The sequence below is a fragment of the Bidens hawaiensis genome, unplaced genomic scaffold (genome assembly GCF_021521415.1).
Source record: "Bidens hawaiensis isolate Kalapana, Puna unplaced genomic scaffold, B.hawaiensis_p1.1 tig00020029_1, whole genome shotgun sequence".
NCBI lineage: Eukaryota > Viridiplantae > Streptophyta > Magnoliopsida > Asterales > Asteraceae > Bidens > Bidens hawaiensis.
The window spans coordinates 6,585-24,055 of record NW_027493044.1 but is presented as its reverse complement, the minus strand read 5'-3'; the positions used below and the strand labels follow the sequence as shown (position 1 = coordinate 24,055).

At 34.0% G+C, this 17,471-nt stretch overlaps 1 protein-coding gene across 1 annotated transcript; it reads right to left on the bottom strand.

Annotated features, from left to right (window-relative positions):
• Positions 1-12,659: 12,659 nt before the first annotated feature.
• LOC143559732 (MFP1 attachment factor 1-like) lies at positions 12,660-13,121 on the bottom strand. The gene has a single exon (XM_077048217.1). The coding sequence runs from the start codon at positions 13,119-13,121 to the stop codon at positions 12,660-12,662; it is 462 nt and encodes a 153-aa protein (XP_076904332.1).
• Positions 13,122-17,471: the final 4,350 nt, after the last annotated feature.

Sequence of the window (17,471 nt, the reverse complement as noted above, 5' to 3'; positions counted from 1 at the left end):
TAAAAAAGGGCAAGTGGTGCAGCTTGTTGCCTGTTTGATGTAAAAGTCGACATTCTTAATTAGATTCTGAACTACATTTTAACTGACCTTCTTTCAGATTGCTGATATTTTAGTTGAACCCAAGTTGGAATAGAATTGTGCTCAAGATCCATTAGAGAAACAATGAGGAGATGAGATAATCGGATTATTACAAAAAGGAAGAAATTTCAACAGCAGCCGTGAGAACAATGAGCTAGAGACTTTACACCAAGCTGCATCTAAACTCGGTATCACTTCTTCACGAGGAGCTCTTCGACAACGAGGAGCATTAAAAAAACTCATATAAAAATCTAGAGTTGAAGATGATAAAAGAAAAGAATCCATTGTGGCTTATCTTTTACATTTAATGAAAAAATACTCAAAATTATTCAGAAGTGATTTCTCAGATGACAATGATTCACAAGGTGGCTCAACCCCTTGTTCACTAACAGTTCATGAATCTTTTGAAATTATTATCATTATGTCATATCTATGTGTATATGAAGATTTGATTTTTTTATTGCATTACTTAAACTTCTGTTCAATGGTTATTTGTGATTAATGTTTCCACGCTGCAATGATCTTACGCACGATTGTAAGTGATAACCAGCAAACCATATTATTTTAAAACTTATAATCTCATGAATACAATTATTTAAATTGAAATTCAGTTCAAAACCAGTTCAGGTTGGTCAACAAAAAGTCAGAACCGGGTTAACCGGGTTGAGTGCACACTTGTTCAGTTTAAAACTGGTTTCTTAATTGATTTTGGTGATAAGAATTGCAAATTGGTCCCAAACCTACTCTTTTAGTCAGTTTCAAACGGAAACCTTACTCTGCTCATCTTTGAACTGTAATGGGTGGAATGGTAAACTGAAAAGCACAAGTGAGGAAAACCAAAAAAAAAAAGGAAGTTGGGTTGTAGACCCACTACGTTTCTACTTCTTTTAACAATTTAACTTGAGGTTTCTATTTAGTTTTTATGCTTTGTTTTGTTTTGAACTTACACTATAACTTTTACATCTTAGCCCTTTTACCGGAGCACTTATAAGTTCTTTTTAGAGTCTAATCGGCAATATAAACTGTCAGTCGTATTGTATTATGTACCGAACCAACCAATTATCCGTTGGTTCAAGCCCAAACGCCTACCGATTCAATATGCATTGTGTCCCCGCCGCAACGCGCGGGCTCTTTGCTAGTAAGTCTTTTAACTCTTATACCCACATGTAACTTAACCATCATAAATATTTGTGAGTAAAAAATAAACATTTTGATGTTAACTATTCTTTTCAAATGCTTAACTAACCAATTGACCTAATATGCTATAATATTTTTCAGAATTTTATCTTTCGTTTAGTATCTATAATAGCAGGCATGTTTGTTAGTGCGATTTTAGACGTCAGATGATGAACAGTGTAATGGCATATATATAAAGCAAGCCCCCGTCGCGAAACGTGGGTTAACCGTCTACCTAGTTTCATTGGATAGTGACCCTTGTTCAAGATTGCTAATCAACTGTCTAACTATTTTTTCCCTCATTAATATAATAGTAATTAGCTAAGAGCATTTCCAGTTCATTCTTCATTTTATCTCCATAATTACACTAAAAACACTATATTTTCTCTCTCATTTTCAATTAAATAATATATTTTTATACTTTTATCATTATCTTTTCTTTCTCCTTCACTTACAACCACTTTAAAAAACATTATAAAATTATAGAGGTGAACAGTGTGTTTCTCCAAATTTAACCATAAACAGTAACATTTTCTCTCTGCTCCTCTCACAACTATTTTTAACCATCTCTAAAATATGGAGAACTCCCTCACATAATTTGAAGAACCCACTGGAAATGCTCTAATAAACTCAAGAAAACATTCTTTGATCCAACATTGAACATTTTTAGGGATGTGCATCGGGTCAGGCTCGGACCGGACATGGAGGACCCAAAAGCCCGTTTAGTTAAACTAATGGTGCCGAGAATTGGCTTGTTAACCTAAACTAGGGATTTAGGGTCCGGTATTTAAAAGGTCTTGTAGGTCGGATTTAACCACCGGGTCCGTTTTACCTGATTACTTAGTTTTGGGCTAAATGATCTTTGTTACGGGTCAGAATATAATAAGATGGGACAGTTAAAACTCAATTTTCAAAGAAACAATCAAACCATTGTAGCGCATGGGTCACGATCTTATTAAACAATATTAATAAAACAAACAAATAATCTCTCTAAACAATTTGGGAAATTGTAGTACATATACCGTATACAAATCTAAACGAGAATAACAACAAATATAACATATATACATGTCTTGATTCATACCGAAGTCCCTAACTTGTGCTCAAACGCTAAATTCTTTGACGAGTTGAAACCGGCCCAGAGCCAAGTTGATCATCGTGTTGAAAGCGCACCGTAACCGCGCTCACGTCGTCTAGCTCGTGTTTACAGAGACCCAAGAATCACTTCCGAGTTATTTCTTCTTGAATGCCCCTTTGATTGGTGAACCCGTCTTGATCACCCGAAAACATCTACACCTTTCTAGCTACAAAACTGAACAAACTATGGTTCCCGTCTTGTCATAAGGTCGTTACTCACGTCGACACTTGTCATGGTACCTGGTCCAACCACCATAAATAATAAGGCGACTCATAGGCATTCTACCAATGTGTGACAAACCAATTTCTCTTTTTACCAGTGTTCAAGTTCTCAACCATACACTTTAGAGTATCGATATCGCATTCATCTGTACTCTTTGGATACGTTACTAATTTATTTATTAGTAACAAATACTAATAAATATTAATTATTGTCCAAAATTTTCAACAATCCCCCACATGAATGAAGATCGATCCGTACACTCACGTTTAAAATAAAGTTACAACGGTTGAGCGTTGCAGGATAGGTAACGTTAGCCTTAAACCTTCCTTTTGTGAAACATACTTAGTGTCCTGGTGGTTGGTAGACGCGGTGTCCTTAAACCAATCCCTTTTTGATGTAGATGCTATTACATTTCATGCAACACTCTTTCTGGTCTGGTTAACCCCTCATTGTCGCGTCCGTTTTGGTCATGGAACACAAACCTGGTTCTGCGAGAGCTCTAGGATTTGTGCCCCCCCTGCAAATCCATTCGAAGCGACCCCACTTCTCTCTCACATAGGTGATTTGATCCTCAAATCATTATGGTACCATGATCCACAAATCATTAGCCATCACATAGTTAATTTGACCTTCAAATCATTAAAAGCATAATGGTTATCATGATCCCCATATCATTAACCATATGTTACGCTTAGCCTCCCCTTTGTCACCGAATGTCTTTGGAATGGACTAGGATGTTTATTTAAACACCCTATGTAATTTAGGAGGATATGGATATTTTCTTATGCGTCAACTTATACATAAGCTATGCCCAAATAGCGACCACCCTTAGTTCATGCAGTTAGGTTGTCCTATTGAACCAAGATCATGGGATCTCAAATCTCATATATTGGGTTTTCCTTTGCACTCACTTTCTTCATGGGCTTGGGTCTCATTCCACAACTCCATCTTTCATCAACCCTCAGGTTGTTGGATCCAAAATCATTATCTATGACTTCGTCAAGTCAATACTAGATAATTGCGCGATTAATACGAGTTGTTATGATGTGTTCTTATTAACACCTATTAATATCTTATAAGACCATAACCTCCAGATTCACCCTGAATCTTGTTATAACAATTGTCTTTTGAAGAACACAAGTCTAGTTTTTAGGCAAACACATCTTCATTATGCTAATATCAAACATCCATCTAGATTCTGATTTCAACCAATTGGCACTCGAGTATAATCACCAAATTAGCTCGTTATGACCATTGTGTACTCCACCAGGTCACAAGTTTGCAATAATCCTTATTGCCAATCATTCCAAGTTCAGATACTAGACACCCCCACATTGAAGTGTTACTGGATAACATCATCCACTTTCTAATGGTATAAAGAAAATCTATTTCTTTTTATTGCCATGGTAAGCTCTTTCTTTTATCCAACTTACCGACTGGATAAAGAAAAGATTTCCCTTTCTACATAGGTTTGAGATATTATCTCAGTCATCTCAATTAAAGAAAATCTTTCGTCATAGGTTTGAGATATCATCTCAATTACCATTCCCCACATTTCTTGAATTTTAACATAGTTTGTGTAGGTTTACTTATGACCATACATCGATACCCATGATTTGAACAATACTTCACCATTGTATCAGTGAGTTCATCGATGTTACTAATAAAGCAACGCATGCCTTGTCATAAGTTTCAACCGCTTTCTAGTTTCTAAGCTAATCCTTTTATACGACAGTTAATAAGCCATCACAAACTTAGTTGCATCTAGGAGAACTTAGGAGAACTATATGATTACCTTTAGATGAAATGAAATCCCTTTTAACTTGTCTATACACATAGTCATTCTTGTGTATGTTATGAATGTTCCACGTTAATTAGTCTTCGTCAACCACCATAATTATCAATTACTAGTCTAGCGTGCTTAGACTACAATACTTAGGCTTGTGAACAGAAGATGCATCGTTCTGATTCTTCACAGCCTTCCCAACATTCATTTCTTATTTTAGACAAGATAATCCGATTTCATTTACCGTTCCTAAATCTCACTTTTAGAACGTCTTAACACCAAAATTAATCTCATTTGCTAAGGTTATAACTCGTTTGCCTCTACCTCCATGGCCTCAACAACTGACTCATAGAGACTTAAACATAAGTCTCTAATACAAGTCACTTTGATGAACACATTTATCACAACAAGATAAATGGTATTCGTCTACAATCACTATCATGGTTTAAATGGAATAATTTGTATGGAAATTCAATAGTATGTCGATTACGTATGCTTAAATTGGGGAACAAATCCTCCACCATAGTTCAAATAATATTAATAGTGATATAAGTACCAGCATGTTCATCATTATTGTAATTCTCTTATAATAAATTCTATAACATTTATTATAGTAATTCACAGTAATAACATATATTCCTTTCATATGTTCATAATCAACTAAATGCACTTGTGCGAGTTCATGTAGATGCTGTCAACATTTAATAACATATCTCGTTCTTGTGTATTTCATCTTAATACACTCACCACGTTTGCACTTGGCGTAATTAGATATTTGATGTCTTGTCAACAGACTCATAATCAATGAATAAATTCCAAGTTGCTAAGTGTGCTAATTTTTTTGCACTATCCATGAAATGAAATCTTACAATAATATCTTGTATGTCATAGTACACATTGATTTATTTTATTGTAAAATTGCACGTGTTATCCGAAGATATTAAACACCAAATAATACAACTGAAGTTACAAGATAATGTGTACAATACTTTTAGCATGAATTCCAATGGATAAATTGGCAATAACTAGACATCAATCTCAAAGTGTTATTACTTTCAACACTTTCATCGTCCGACCAAAATCATCATAACGATATTGTCCTGTGGCTTGTCTTAAGGTACTCCCTTTATAGAACTTCTTTAAGTCCTATCATTACTATTTTGTTTCTTAGCAAAACTCTAGTTTTGAACGGTCAAAATATGTCCAATCATAGTGACATGTTTAACAAAATTCTACATGCTAGTAGTAATATTAGGAAAATTAATCTTGTTCATAACAACACCAAGTTGTTTTGTTTCTTTTCAATAGTCTACCCGAAATGTAAATTCTCGTATAAGCAATGAACCATTTATATTTGCAAACACATATTTTATTCCTTTCAAAATATCTCTTTATGTTTGCAAAACTTTATAAACGGTTTCACAATAAACTATTGTTATTTATAATACATATATTAGAAAACTAATGTTTATGAAACGCTTTACCAATTACGGTTTGCAACAAACCACATTTCTAACTTGGTTGTTTGAAATATATACAATTATACATTTACTAAATGTTTTGAAAGTTTATCGTTTAAAAACAACACCATGTCTAAGTTGCCCGTCAGACAATTAACGACTTCACATTACGTGGTTTATAAAATAACCCGTTTCTAACCACTCGTTAGAAAATAAATGATCACTTATCATTTATAAAACATTGTGGTTTTTAATAGGGATGAACAAAAATCGGTATGGTACCAATTGGTACCGGTACAGGTACCGATTTGGTACCGTTAGTACCAAATCGGTACCATGATTTTGAGTTTTCGGGACAGGTACGGTACGGGACGGTACCGGTGTTTCCCGAATTTTACCTTAAATACCGGTACCGTCTCGGTACCGTACCGGTACCGAATTGAACATTTCGGTACTGGTACCAAAATTTTGCGATTTTCGGGATCGGGATTTTCGGTACCGGTACGGTACCGAGCTCATCCATAGTTTATAACAATAAACCCATTCTAACACACTCATTAGATGTCTAACATTTAGAGACAAATGTTTACAACCTTAGTTTATAAAAACCGTATTTATTATTATTATTTTACCAAAATAATAATTTCTAACATGCTTGTTAGAAGAATTAAACGTTCACAATAGTTTCTCTAGAGGTTTACAAACCCACATTTTCTAATGCGCTCATTAGAAATATTAAAAGTCTAAAGCTTATTAATTACTAAAATGATAATTCTAACACGCTCGTTTGAAGATTAGACAATATCTAGCCATTATTATACACAATAATAGTTTGTAATACCCATGCTAGAAGTGACCCGGTTTCGAACAAACCGTTTTGAAACCTGTGGTTTATCTAACACATATATTAAATAAATTAACGTTTGTGAAAAACCCTTTTATAAAACAATCATTTCTGATACGTCTGTTAGGAATTGAACCTTATTCTTTTACACAATATCGGTTTCTCATACATGCGTTATAGCCTTTTAGTTATGTAATAAACCTCACCCAACACGAAGTTAGATGACTTAAAGTTTAAATTATTTTACAAAATAATTATTTTAATACTCATGCTAGGAAACGAGTCGTTTAGTCCACCATATTTTATAATCAATTTGTAACCCGCATGTTAGGAGATGAAACGTTTACAAGAAACGTATTAATTATAAATTAAACCCAATCTTACGCACGTTAGCGTATTAAAATTTGCACGAATGAATGGTTTACTTAAAACCACTTCAAATCATTTTAGAATGTATGGGTTTTCATGAATCATTTCTACAAGATTTTAGACATAAACGATCACAAAATTGGTTTAACTATTAAACTTCACAGCTTTAAAAGAATCGTTTCTAACACTATAGTTAGAGCGCATACGATTACAAAAATCGTTTCCAAATGGTTGAATCAAATTGCTCGTTTTGTATTACGGTATTCGGATTACGTATTGTACTCCAATAACAAATCCTTACTCAATTGTACCACACAAAACTTTTCCCAAATCAAATATATATATAAATCCAATTAATGATTTTAAACTTTCGTGAACCCGGTATCCTTTATAAAGAGTTTAAGATTGTCACAACAATCTTGCAAAAGTTTAAAATCTATTTTAAGATTGTAGGGCATGGGTCATGATCTTATTAATTGTAAGACCCCCAATTTTGGGAATCCTAAAGTTGGTAATCACATTCAAAATTTCACAATAATTTAAAACCAATGCATTTCGTTTTATTTAAAATAATTTCAGAGTAAATAAACAGCAGAAATTCATAAGCGTCATGAATTCAGTCACAAACATTTAAGTCAAAAACAAGTTTAGTTTATTAAAACCGTTTCAGAGTTAAATAGACAGCGGAATAACGAATACCACGATTCCCAAACCGGGAAAAGTACCAATCCATACTTAATAGGAAACATTAAGTTTTTGAAATTTCCAGAACTATAAAATAAAATAATTATCTTGTTGGAAGTCCCCAACTAGAAATGCCTTCAACCCTCTGAGTAGTCTCGAGCACGTCCAAGCGGTAAGCATCCTCCTCTAAACCTGAAACTCACACTAACATACACACAAAGTCAGCTTGAGCTGAATGAGTTCAAGTTCTAATAATTGACATTTAAATAAATCATTCCAAGAGTATAAATATAAAAACGGGATCTGGACAATTAGGCCATAATAAGCAACAAGTAGTCTTGCTTATATATCCATACAATTATATCCCTATGCTTAACATCCAAGTAATAACATTAGGGTCGAGCACACGTACAACCCAAACACGTAATATCCAAGTAGTAACATCAGGGTTGAGCACATGTACGACCCAAACACGTATCATACCATCCGATGGTGATCATGCCACACGAGCCTCCCCCCTTATGGGCTTTTCAAGGCCCGCCACAGGACTTAAGAACCTGAGTAGTATAGTTTGGCCCAGCCAAGATCACCATCCACCCGCATGCAAACACAAAGTAGGCATACGCAACATCCTTAGTCGATAGCGACTAATTAACATCGCCAATTATTGGCCATAAAGTAACGCATATATGAACACGTGTATATATATGTGTGTGTGTGTGTATATATATATATATCATCCCAAATATATCAACATGAAAGTAAGCCTATGGTCATAAAGTAACACCTGCATACACATTCATAAATATCATCTCATGACATACTAAAATACGAGTAAGCCTATATCCTTGAGTCTAGACCATAAGTAATATCTATAACCTTATAAACTATATAAACATAAACTAGCCTCAAATATTCCAAGGCATAGAATATAATTCACCCATATTTTCACGAACCCACAAACACAAGTAAGGCCATATAAAACCATCCAATTAGTTTAAACGAGTATAGTCGGATAAATTGTAATATGGTGTCTATGCTAGCCCGAAACGTAAAAAGAGTAAAAAGGGCATCATGAAATCACCTGACACCAGGCACACAATCAGAACGGGCTAGAGGACCCTTAAGTACTCCCACAGCTCAAAAGTCTGCCGGATTACGAACAATAATTACTAGCGGTACCAAATCGACTCGTTTATCCTACGAGGCGTTCTAATATGGTTTGATCTACCTAACGCCTCGACCTCGCCAAATTCATTTAAAACAGCCCCCGGGGCCTTATCTTTACTAAAACGACCCATAGTTACTCCCGAGAACAAAGAATTCCCAAATTACCCCCGGAAGCACTAGATGATACTAACACACGCGTTTAAGAGTTGTTTAGGCAATTAACAACCAACTCAGCCCTGTGTGGACCCAATATGATAAATTCACAGCCAACAAGTCCACACGACGCTACACGAGTCAAATGGGTCGGTAGCTCGCAAGCACAACGCACCCACTATTCAATAAACGCGAATGCGCGTTGTACCGATCCATTTGAGTAACCGACAACCAATTCAGCCCCAATACTTATAAAAATCACTTTCCAACAGCCCGTACATTTAACCTAAGCTATCAAAACTGAATTGGTCATCACTTACTTCATCCCTCGTGTTAAACGCAACAAATCACTATTCTAGACAACCGAAAACTAGTTTTCACTTTATCAATAATTGACCAATCTAACGAATACCAAAACTCATGATACTAAAGTATGATATACAAGACATACCTAGGAAGATGATAGAGCAAGAACTTCAATTAAAACAGCCCCAAAAGGACCTCAATTGGTCAGCCACCGGTTAAGTCCTAAACCGAAAGAGTTGATCAAAGTCGAGAATAAGGAGCAGATTTTAACATGCAAAAGTGTATTTTATTACATAGGAAAACCATAGAAATAAATTATGAAATTTTTATCAGAGTTTAATAAATGTCTTAGGTTTATAAAAATATTTTTATTATATTTTTACAATAGACACAAAAATCATAAAAATTCCTTCAACACAGAAAGATACGTGCAGCTATTTCAGTGCGCAGTCAAAGTCGTCCAAAATCTGTATGTACAATTATACATAACTAAACCAAGAAGAATTTTCTCTTCTTTTTCGTAGTTACTATTTTCTAAATAACATTCTATAATTTTCCCATAGGGCTGTTCAGAAAATTCATGGCACGCCCTCGTTCGAAGTTCTCTTGAAAATAGCCCAGCTCGAAAAAAGCTCAAATCTAAAAAAACCGGCGCGGCTTGATTTCAAAACTAGCTGAGCTCGAGCCAGGGTTGTGCTCGGCTAGCTGGTTCGTTTATCTAAAACTCTGAATTATAATAATAATAATAATAATAATAATAATAATAATAATAGCATAACAAAATAAAAAAATAAAAATAATACATATATTATATATTATGTCACTCAAGCTTTATTATATTATAAAAAAAACAAAAATAAAGCATATAGTGTTAAAAAATTTCTTGTTTGTAAAATTTTAATGCTAAAAGTTCTATTTTTTTCGTTTATATGCCAATACAGTAAAATTAAAAAATAAAAATTTTATATGCCAATACTGTAAAATTAAAAAATAAAAATTTAGCAAGCCCGAGCTTTAAACGAGCCGAGCTTGAACCGGCTCGTTTAAGTTCGAGCTTGAGCCCGAGCTCCCCTGGCTCGTTTTTAATATTTAATCATATACACTTGGTATGTTTTAACGAAAAAAACAACACAAAAAACATGAATTCATAGATAGTAATTGACAGTGGACTAACAAATTCAGGATTACAGTTCTGCGCTATTTTGTTTACATTCGAACCTGATTATGCATATAGCGACTCTCAATTCAAGCAGCAATTTTTTCCTCATCAAGCAGAACCGTAACATTTTAATTGTTTTTGTTTGTTTATATTTTTTGATTTGTACATTTTGTGGAGCCTGATGATTTCAGTTATGTGGAGTTAGGTCATGTTCTTGACATCTGATACGCTTTCTTTTGATTTTAGTTTATCATGTTAATGGAGCGATTCCAAGTTTGTCCCTTCAAATTAAAGTTTCCAGTTTTATCCGTTACGCATCTCATTGTCGACCGATGTGTTAGGGAATTACCGCCGATGAGTTAGTAAACCAATCGGATAATGATGCGTGGGCGGATGCGTTAAGTATTAATTTATTGTTAATGATGCATTAAGTGTTAATTTATGGTTGGCGATGCGTTAAGTGTTGTTAATTTATGGTTGACGATGCGTTAAGTATTAATTTATTGTTGACGGTGCATTAAGTACTAATACTTAACGCATCGTCAACTACTCAACCATAAATTGATACTTAACGCGTCGTTATCTGTTTGGTTTACTAATCCATCGGCAGTATTCCCCAACACATCGCCGACGAAGAGATACGTAAGGGACAAAGCTTGAAACTTTAATTAGAAGGGATAAACTTAGAATCTCTTTCTATAAAATGGTTATTTTGGAAATTTTCCCATTTTATTTGGTAGTTTAAATGATATACTCAAACTGATAAACTAACTAATTGGTTACAAATTCTAGGATCTTTAATTGCCAAGTATTTGCACATCCATCAAGACTTGAAGTTATAAGCTGACAAAAGAGTTTTAGATCAGTTGCTTCGGACATACAGCAGGTGTTGAAATTAGGATCTTGGATTGATCAAGTGCAGATACATGCTAAGGTCACAAGGGCAGAATTGAAAATTGCTTGATATTGCATCGGATTAGTGGCCGCCTAGGGTGGTTTGGTTATTAAGAATCAAATTGGAGATCCAAGTATCATAGTTTTGACTTGAAAAAGTCAATTGTTGGAAGGAATTGCAGCTTACAGATAAAGTAAAGGTGAAAGTGAACAATTCATTAACAAACCATTGATTACATAGCATAGTAATGGTAGTAACTGATTTGAATTTCTTTACTTTGAGCGTCTACACTAGTTACACAAAATTACATGATCTATCGTTTCAGCTCGTTAGATCCTAGTTTACACATGAAAAGGGAAACTCCTTCAGTACACAGTTACCCTACGCTTCTATTATGTGAAGTAAGCTTTACCTTGAAGTATAATGCAACTTTTAGAGAACGCTTGTATTTCTCATCTATTTGCTTCATATCTAAACAATTGACCATCCCTTTCTTCCATAACATCAAGCAATGTATAATCACAAACACTCTGTATGTTTTAACCAAAAAAAACACACAAATTGTGTATTTAACCACACATTTAACATGGACATGTTACCATATTCGTATCGTTCAACATTTGCAGGTACAACCGTACAACTTATATAATATACTATGACACATTTGCCTCTTCATTTCATTCTGCCTTCACCTTATCATTCATCTACTCTTTTACTCAAAAACAAGGCATTGAATATGCTCTTAGCAATAACTTTAACCTAACAATTGTACTATTCTATAGTTTCTTAATAATTACCTTCCATCAAATTTAGTTTCTAGTTTCCTCTTATACTACAAAATAGCCGCCATTCGATAACTACTAAGCCTCAAAAGAATCATCATTCTCGCGATTCATGCCTAAAACACTTTCTCAAGAACACAAATTTTCCTCTAACATCAAGTGTTAACTCCTATTGCAAAATCACAGCAACAAATAAACTCAATTAGATGTATCATTTTAACTGCATAAATCTAGAGATTAAAACATAATAATAACAATAAGTTTAACATAGCAGTTTCCAATTTTCCATAACCCTAGAATTGACGAAAATCAAGTCGATAGTAGATCTAGAACAATCGATTACCGATAACCAAACAATCACCGAATTCAAAACCCTAACGATGCAATTAACATAACAAATAACAATTACACATAACAACACCCTAACCATTCAAACCCTACGTCTCTGCAACCTCCTCCTTCACACCGGCAACATCACCACCGGCGGCATCATCCTTCACCGCCGCAACAGATCTAGACTTGACAAACTCCAGCATTCTCTTACTGATCTCCTTCGAGTACGCCTGCAGGATCTCAACGCCGTCATCACCGTCAGCAACCGAACCAGGAACGGCGTTGAACGCCTCCTCCTCGATGCTGCGAGCGAATCCGGCGGCTTCGTCGGACGGCACGGTGCCGTAGCGATCGGAGAGTACGGATTTGTTAGTTAGGGTTTCGATGAGGCGTTTGATGACGGCGTCGCGAGTGCGTTGCGACGGCGGCCAAATGCTGAAGGAGGTGGTCAGCTTCTCCATCTTCTTTGTTGCCTCGTCGACGGTGGGATCCGCCGGTTGCACGGCGGTGCCGACTGGTTCTCCGGCGGTAACGGTTGTCGTTTGGTCTTCGGTTTGGTCCGTCATTGTGTTGTGACCTAGCAAAAATGGAATGCTACATATTTATATTATGTGGATAATATTTTGTTAGAGTCCTCTTAGTTTACGTTTTTGTTAAAATCAGTCTCTTACTAGTGTTAGTGTAATAATCAATAAACGTCAAGTTGGGCCCGTTAACTCGTCAAGTGATGGATATAGAACTTTTTTTGTTAATGGGGATTAGAAATCCGGTCAGGTAAAGTGATGGATTTGGAATATTTTTTGTTAGTGGAGATTTAATAACGGGTAGGTTGTGACGGGTTATGTTAACAAAATTACATAATAAAGCTGTATAAGTTAGAATGTAATGTTTTAACTATTTATAGAGAAGTTTAAGATTTTGTTTCAGAATTAAATAATACAAATTATCAAATATATGATGATGTACACATATCTTCTAATAAGGTTTTGCTTCTTTTGACGTTTAGAAAAACTTTTGCTTCTTTCATAGCAAAACTCTAATTATGTAAAATATATATATATATATATATATATATATATATATAGATATATATATATAAGTTTTTAACTAGGAACACAACGAAAAAGCATGGCAAAGTTTAAGATTTTGTTTTGGAATTAAATAAAACAAATTATCAAGAACATGATTATGTACATATAATCTTCTAATTAAGTTTTGCTTTGTTTCTTTTTATAGCAAAACTCTAATTAGGTCAACTGCGAAAGTATTGATTTCGCTTCGCATGGTTGTGCGATGCAAAATTCCTGCCGAGGTAGAGGCCGCCGGGGGAGGAACGACGCGGTCCCGTCGCTGCTCCGCGGGGTGAGCCAGATCCCCCACAGCCCGTGGTACGACCACCACGACCCAACTAATTAACGAATTAACAATTCAATGGGGTGGGTCGGCCCATGAGCGTGTAAATGAAGGTTTCTCATGCATTTGACCCGAATTCATGGCTAAAGGTCGGATATCTTGAATTGGCTCAAGACATCGTTCACGTATTTGGTCTGATGGATAAAGATCCCGGAATCAGACTGGTGAACTTGCAATCCTAAGAAAAAGTTCAGCCCCCGAGGCCATGTATTTATCAAAACCACCCTTAGTTAATTCCGGGGACAAAGGATTCCCAATTTACCCCCAAAAGTTGTTAATTGTATCGAATACGCGAATGTTTTTAACTAAAAACACATAACGAAAAAGCATGGAAAAAGAAATAAATGTGTTAAAATTATACAAACAAAACCCCAAATTATGAAAAAAAAATAATCAAATTATGGCAACGTGTTCAAGATGACAAGATCAATGAAAGAGCGAAAGCAAAATGTACTTGTCGGCTATGATATGAGTTCCTATGAAAGCAAACCTTAAGGTCGGGGATGGTCACTTAAGGTACTCAGCTTATGAGGCGGCGGGTGTTACGCCCCGATCTAAGGAGGATTATACATCGGGAGGCAACGTTGTTTTTTTAAAGCTCAAGACATTATTAAAAGCGATAATAATTATTTAATTTATTTCTGACAAATGTCAAGTACAAAATTAAGCAAACACTAACAACTATAACATCTTTATGATTATATATTCTAAGGGCAATCTAAATATCTTCACAACTTTCAATCTTCACACTAAAATACATGGAACATGCGTAAAAATAATATTTTTCCAGCTTAAAGTTGATAAGCAATACACAAGTTTGATACATATACTATGAGGCAAAAACAATTTGCATGTGATTATGATAATTACAACATTAAATGTAAATGTAGCAAATAATAACTAAGGCTCCATTCTATTTGATATAAACCAAAATACTAGGATATTGCAAATAAAATAAATAAATAAACCCGTTCGATTTAGCACAAAGCTAAACTACTAAGGTAGCGCATGGTCATATTAAATGAGGATGATGATGAGATCAAACCAAATTTGAAAGAAACACATAAGCACATAACCAAGTAGTCCAGTAACAATTAATGCGCAATCAAACGTAGCATATGTTATCGAATTGTGGTTGAGGAATATTGTATATAAAGCATGAGAATTAATATAATACACACATCTTACCCCCAAAAGTAAAATAGGAAAACGGGGTGTGTAAAACTCCACCTGACAATAAGCGAGTAAAGAAGCAAAGAAAAAGAATAACTTGAATTAAGCGAGCCGACCAAACAACACAACGAAATAATCCTAAATAGTAAATCGAACTAAATTTAATAAAATAATAAATGAACAAAACTATAAATAACCATGACATTAGTTTACTTAAGATCTTGAGGTTTAATTATAAACTTTGGAAAAATATATATTTCTTTAAAATTACTCACTTTTAATATTTTGACGTTAAAACTAATGGATTTTAGTTTCTAAAATAGAAGTTACATTATTTTTATTTTATTAGTCAATTTAATGAATATGTTTGGCTCGTTTCAGAACGAACAAACCAATACAAATAAAGTGGGAAAATGATTTAAGTGAGTGTTCGTTTTGTGTTTGGTCAGAATATCGATATCGAATCGGATTCGGTTCTGACATGACCATAATATTATAATAATGATAAAAACATGAAAAGTCAGAATCTTTAACGAGTTCAGCATGTTAAAAAAGAAAAATCCCCAAAATATGCATAACATAAACACTAAAATGAAATTGATCAAACTGAATATGGAAATCCATTAATCCATTGAAATTAGATGAGGGCTTTCAATCCCATTACGATTTAAAAAATAACAGCACTTACCTGGAAAATCGATTAGAAAGATTAAGAACACAAATGGTTGACTTTTCTTGGTCAATGAGGGAAGAACACCAAATTAAATGAAGGAAACCGTGAATTGAAGGTGAGGAATGATTGAGCAGAGGTTAAGGTTGTTTATGAAGATTAAACAAGGCTTGGAGAGAAAGCTAGAGCGATTAATTGAAGATTTTGCATAAAATCAATAAATTAACGAAAATAGATGGGAAACAGGCTGCTAAATTGATCAAACTGACACTCAAAGAATATTCTTATCGTTTAACAACAAAAATACACGAAATTAGGCTGCTAAATTGATCAAACTGACACTCAAAGAACATTCACGATATTGGACTCTATGTTGTGATATTTGTCAATTTTATTATTTGTATTTGTATTGGTATTCATTAAACCGATCTGTTTTGTCGTTTTAATGTATTCTTGTTCATCGTTCATCATTAATTAATATTCACGATGATTTACAGTTACCGATCATTCATTTTCTCTAAGGTTTAAAGTTTTTATTAAAATTTAAACAATTTGCGAACTATACAGGTATATTATGAAAAATATCCAAGTTTTATAACTCTTATTTCATTTCAAACACATTTCAAAGTTTAAGGCCTAAAATGTGATTATATTTTAATTATATTTTTAAAAGAACTTGAAAAATTAGTGACCATTTGTGTAACTTTAATTAAAACACAATATTAAATTAAAATAACCTACCTACCTACCCCCGCCCCTCCCCCGATTGCGTTTTTCCGGCGAGCCGCAGAACATTCCGGCAACCATTAAAACGTAACAAAACGTGCATAATGATCCAATTAAAAGCTAGTAACAACGTTAGACCATAACGGAAACTCGTAATCATCGTCCATAACTTGTATTAACGGCTTATAATGTGCGTATAAATCCCATAACCCACCGGAATATTATTAAAAATCCAATAATGATCAATCAAGACCATACGTTCCAATTGAACCTATATAAAGGACCCTAGACAACATCTAAACTTGCTACAATCATCAATTTAACCTAAAATATACTCTATAATCGCAAATTTGATCGTCCAAGTTAAGATTCCGGCCAAACTCCGTTCATTATCAATTCCTTACATTTCTAGGTAAATTTTATATGCAATATGATCGTTTTTAGTCGCATAACAAAACCCCTAACCTAATTTAAACATACATGTAATGGATTTAACGAATTAAAGATCTAGGGTTTGAGGAATAATGATGAACTGAGTTATAGTTTAAATTAAATTGTTTCTATTCTAATATCAATAAGCAAGACAGTCCAACTGGTTAAGTCACTTGTGTATGCCTTGAAGGACTCGGGTTCGAACTCGGGTCAGCCCTTTTTAAACTTTTATTTTTTTAAAAGTCATTTTTTTATTATAATAAACCAATTAAATTGTTAAAAATTATTATAAATTACTATAAATTAAATAAAATTATTTTAAATTAAACATAAAACAAATCTTATCATTTTTCATCTAAAAACTAACTTTTCATTTCATTTCACGACAACCATTAATATTATAATATTATATTAGTTTCCATTTCGTTAATATTTTAATATGCTAAAATAAATGTATTTAGGATAAAATGATACCGTTAAAATCTGTGCATCGTAAATGAAA

Excerpts from the sequence above, each read along its gene's own strand:
- LOC143559732 (XM_077048217.1), bottom strand. The coding sequence starts at position 13,121 with ATGACGGACCAAACCGAAGACCAAACGACAACCGTTACCGCCGGAGAA.